The sequence below is a fragment of the Helianthus annuus genome, chromosome 3 (genome assembly GCF_002127325.2).
Source record: "Helianthus annuus cultivar XRQ/B chromosome 3, HanXRQr2.0-SUNRISE, whole genome shotgun sequence".
Lineage (NCBI taxonomy): Eukaryota > Viridiplantae > Streptophyta > Magnoliopsida > Asterales > Asteraceae > Helianthus > Helianthus annuus.
In genome coordinates, this window is record NC_035435.2 from 170,700,315 (window position 1) to 170,705,803 (window position 5,489).

Below are 5,489 nucleotides of genomic sequence, written 5' to 3' on the forward strand. Positions count from 1 at the left end.
GATCGTCGATTCGTCAGGGAAAAGGAGTCGATGCCTTCAAATTCAACCTAACTATCAAATGGTGGAAAGCATGTCTGTCCTTGTTGTTGTATTTGTATTTCTTAAAAGATGGAATTAATATCTTTTTTGAGTTACCTACCTGAATTGGTTGATGGGATTTCCTTTTGAATATGGTTCAATTTTATTTTCATTTTCATCTAAAATTAAAATTCATTCAGATATCTATTTTATTTTAATCTTTTTTCTCACTTTTAATGAACGGTAAAATGGTCTTTTAACGTTTTATAAATAACAAATTATAAAAATCTGAAAATTTTGTCATTCATTAAAAGCGAGGAAAAAAACAAAAAAACTGGATGTTAAGTGAAAATCTAACCCGGTCTCCCAACAACCTCTATATATTTGTAACCCCCAACCCACTGGTCCCCCCATCCCACGAACCGAAACCCCACCGGCTACCCACTTCTCTTGAACCCGCTAACCCACTGGTCCCCCATCCCATGAACCCAACACCGCTATGGCATCCTGGACCCATGAAGAAGAAATTGCTCTTGTCATAAGCGTCGTTGACGCTATGAAGGGTCGGCCACCCGGCCAAACAAAATATTGGGTGGAAGCATTCGGAGCCTACCGACATAACGTCGGTAACGACCGCCACAACCTCAACGCGTGCCAACATAAATGGCGCGAGCTACGGCCCAAGCTCGAGCGTTTCAAGGCTTACTACGAAGCCGTTCCCGGTGGCGAGTTAAGCCACGAGGACCGGGTGGCGGTGGCGAACATAGAGTTTCAAGGCAAGGAAAACAAGGCGTTCGACAAGATCGACCTTTTTGAAATTTTTTTAACGCTCTAGGTTTGTTTATTTTGTAATTTTTAGAAATTATGTAATTTTTAGGATTATGTAATTTTTAAAATTTTAATGAAGTTGTAGGTTTTTTTTATAAATGTTGTGTGATTTTTTGTATTTTTTTTAAATTGTTCTGCCACGCGGTGCACCCAACCCAAGCCCAACCCACGCCCCGCCATATCCCGCGGACACGTAACCAGGCAGGGGGGGGGGGCTCTTTTTACACGTGTCAGCAAATGCCCCAACCCAAGCCCAACTCCCGCCCCACCATACCCCAGGTCTAAGACCGTGGGGTATGGTGGGGCTTGGGTTGGGGGCATGAGTTGACACGTGGAATTCGAGCCCCCCCACCGGTGAATGACGTGTCCGTGGGGTATGGCGGGGCTTGGGTTGGGGCGTGGCTTGGCATTTTATTAAAAAAAAGCGAATAAGAGCCCGCCACATAGGATCGCTAGCCCGCCCTACGCCCGGCTTCAAACTCCCGCCCCTTGGGCACGTCCCCAACCCAAGCCCCCGGGGTGGTGGCTTGGGCGTTTTCAGCCAACCCACGCCCCAACCCAGGCCCCATACCCCATAGTCTAAACCCAGATTCAAAAGATTTAAGTTTTGAACTAAAATGACAAAAGTGATCAAACCTTAGGGACATTTTGGCAATTTACTCATCTTTTTTCTTGTTTCTCATTTATTACTTTTATCTCTAAAAAAATGGTGAACATTATACCTAATGAAAAGCATTAAAAATTATTCCTTTATTTTTTTTTCCATTTTTTAAATGCTAATATTAGTATAATTTTACTTTTAAATTACACTAAATAAATCATAATTTATTTTTTTTAGGTTGAGGTGTTTTGATTGAATCACCACGAAAAAATGTTCTCGGGTCGCAAAAAAAAAAAACGACTCACATTCTTGAACGGCTTTATCTAGTGCTCAATCTTCGGTTGTAACCTAGGCACGCCACGTAGTACCCATCAAATACAATATTTTTAATCTTTTAAAAGAAGAAGCTAAAGGAACGGCAAAGGGTAAAGAAATTGAAGCACCGAAGGAAATCGTGGTGGCCGTTATTAAGGAACTTGCGGAGCCAAAGATTAAAAAAAATTGAGGACTTGAGGATTAAAGAAATTGAGGCGGCTATGTCAAAAGATAACGTTTGTGACGGATATTAAACACTTGTGCTACAACTTAACTACAAATCCTTTGGTTTCATTTTGCTAATCCATATATATTGAAAACATGTCGATAACACCAGATATATCAACAACATATGGTATCAAGGTACGACTTGTTTATAAACATCAAAACAAACAGTTCAAATGGAGAGCTGGAAACTTCTGAATTCAAAAATTCTGAAACAAAAACTAAAACATAAAGAAGATCTTGCTTCTAGCTTTCATATATTAGCAAAATATCATTAAAATACAACAAATACAAATGCCTAAGCGTTGCGAATTCATTAAATGGACAATGTCTAGAGACCAAACACATGAAATCAAATGTGAACCAAACACATGAAGACCAAATCGAATTTGGAAGAGATTTCCAGCTTTCCACATTTTGCAATTTATAATCTTCATCTTTCATCCCACAATTACTATTTAAGTTTCAGTCCCAGTCGCACAAGCTAGGATCGTCCATTAATTCTTTTGGCACAAGCTTACCTAACAGCTTAAGCATACTTCTATCTAGTAAACCAGCTGCGATCTGATCTATAAATAACGATAAAGTCGAAGCATCAAGTGAGTAACCTCTATCATCCATTTCCTGTAAAAGCATCTCCACATCATCATAGAGCCTGTTCTTTAGATATCCTTGGAGTAAAACACGGTAAGTAACATTATTTGGTAGGTAGCCACTCTCTTCCATTTTAAGAAACAACAACTTTGCTTCCCCCAATAGACTTGCGCGACAAAAAACACCAATCATCACATTATATGTCCTGACATCAGGTTGCAAGCCTTTATCTATTAATTCATGGAAAAGATTCCTTGCAATGTGAAATTTCCCACATTTTCCTGCCCCATCAATGAGGATAGTGTACACAACAATATCAGAATTAAGCTTGCTATCACCCATTAACTGGAACAAAGAGAGTGCATCTTCTACTAGATGGTTGTTGCAAAGACCGTCTAAAATTATTCGATAAGTGCATTGGTTTGGAACTAGGCCTTGTGCATGCATCTCATTGAAGAGTTTGCATGCATCTACACAACGCCCAACCTGAAACAATCCTTGTATCATGGTGCTGTAAGTAACTACATCGGGTTTTAAACCTTTTCCGGACATTTCACGAAACATTTGCTCAGCCTTCTCAATATTCAGATTCTTGCAATACCCATTCAATAAACTACTGTAAGTAACAACATTGGGAACGAGACCTCTAAGTGTCATTGAATCAAAAATCTCCCTTGCTTTGATCATTTCACCTCGAAGACAGTAACCATCAATAAGTGAACTGTACGTCACTATGTTTGGAACCTCACCTCTCTCAATCATGATGTTGATAACAGCCTCAGCTTCTTCTACTTTACCTTCCTTGCAAAATGCATCAACTAATGCAGTAAAGGTTTTCACATTTGGAGCAATCTTCTCATCCTCCATTTCTTTTAGCATCTTTGAGGCCTCATCCCAACGACCCAAGTTGCAAAGACCACGAATTAAAGAAGTGTAGGTGATGACGTTTGGTAGAATACCTTTGTCAGATACCATTTCTTTTAAGAGCTTCAAAGCATCATCCATCATTTTATCCTTGCAAAGACTATCAATGATGGTGCTATATGTAACAATACTAGGCTTGCAGTTTTTTTGTTCCATTAGCCTGAGCAAAGCAACTGCTGTAACGTTATAATCGAACTTGCAAAGGCCTTTAATCATTGTGCTGTACGTAACAACATTAGGTTCACAAAGTTTTTGTTTGACGAGCTTCTTGAATAACATCTCTGCTTCAAGAATCTTATCTTCAAGGACGAGTCCATCTAAGAGTGCACTATATATAAACTCATTCGGTGCGATAGATCGTCTAAAGCAACAACCTAGGACTGCGAAACCATCTTTGGTGCGATACAACTGGCAACAACACTTGATTGCAATGCTCATAGAAAATTCATTAACAGGGACACCAAGGGAACACATTTGGTTGAAAAGATGAAGAGAAGAGGGAAAATGTTTCATTTTAGTAACAGCATTCAACAACTGAGTGAAGTGAACAACAGATGGAAGAGGGCGTCTCTGTGACATTTCATCGAACAGGTTGAGTGCATCATTCAAGTTGGTAATTTTATGAAACATAGATCGATTTGAGGAAACATTGATGTCTGTCGTTAGTGACATGCAAAAACCGAAATAAACTAGTAGCTAGAGTAAGTCGGATATCGAACCAGAGGAGGTTGTGGAAAGTGTGTAATGCTCAGTTTTAATTAACTACTATAGAAAAAGTAAAACTCAATTGATGATTTGATTGATTATGAGAAATAGCTAAATTAACGAACAAAAATTGTGATTTAAATCAATAGGAGAGAGAATGGTTCCTCCAGATTTCAGGTTTTACAGTTAGTTTCCACTATGTGTTTAATCGTAACCTACATAGACATAGGTATTAAACTCGATTAATTAATTGTGATAACCAACGACTAAGTACTCCGGTCAATACATAACGGGAGGTTATCGAATGATTATCAATTACAATTTACAAACCCTAACCCCATGTCAAATATATCCCAATTACTAGAACTCTCGGGAACTGAATGCTTAGAAATTAAGGTTTAAATAACCGTAACTGTTTACAATCAATAAATCAAATCAATGGTGAAAAGCATCGAATGCTTAGATCACCAAATTAGAACGATTGTATCAAACACATAGTTTCACCTAACTTACAAAAACCCTCCATCTGGAGGAAACCACTAGGAGATTAGCCGCTCATCTCGATCACTTGATCTTCAAAGGCTTGATTAATGGTTGAATAAATCATTATCAATCCAATTATTATATTACAAATAATATTGAAAGATAATAATATTCTCCTTCCCAATGCCTTGTCTTCGAAGATGATGATGTTGTTGACTAAAAGTGATGATGTTGATTCCTCAATCAATGTCTTGGTTTCTTTTGCGGCTGCCAAGGGGTCCCCCAAAAAGAAATCTCGGTCCAAGATATATCTGCTTGTATGGATGATGTCACCTCATGTATTGGCCCAAGATGTGCCGTCCAGTCTAATTCTCCTTCACACATATGCGGCCCAACAACCCTCCAAGTGTTCGACTAATGATGATGTATGTGATTTTTATGAAACCCACAAAACTATGTTATCTTTTCCAAAGTAACACTCGTAAGCTACAGGTTAAAACCATAGCTTACAAATTGAAATCTCTGATCTTTTTCTCCTTGTCATCATAATTCACTCGTAAGCTACGAACAGAAACCATAGCTTACAGTTTGTGATCTCTGTTCCTTTCCTTTCTACGTAACATCTTTCAACAACTTACATATTGGCCCCTTCTAGTTTGTTTCTTCATTCTTCTCACATATTCACTATATTATAACTTTCCATTAATTGCCAAATGACCCTTGAACTTTATTACTCCTTGATTTTTGCATATCTAAGCTCCACACAACTTTCATAAAGTACCGAATTAGTCCCTGA

General features: G+C 38.5%; 1 protein-coding gene across 1 annotated transcript; it reads right to left on the reverse strand.

Moving 5' to 3' along the window:
- Positions 1-2,452: 2,452 nt before the first annotated feature.
- Positions 2,453-3,844, reverse strand: LOC110928340 (pentatricopeptide repeat-containing protein At1g62670, mitochondrial). Its single transcript, XM_022171392.2, has one exon. It carries the CDS (start codon positions 3,782-3,784, stop codon positions 2,453-2,455), a length of 1,332 nt encoding a protein of 443 aa, XP_022027084.2. The 5' UTR covers positions 3,785-3,844.
- Positions 3,845-5,489: the final 1,645 nt, after the last annotated feature.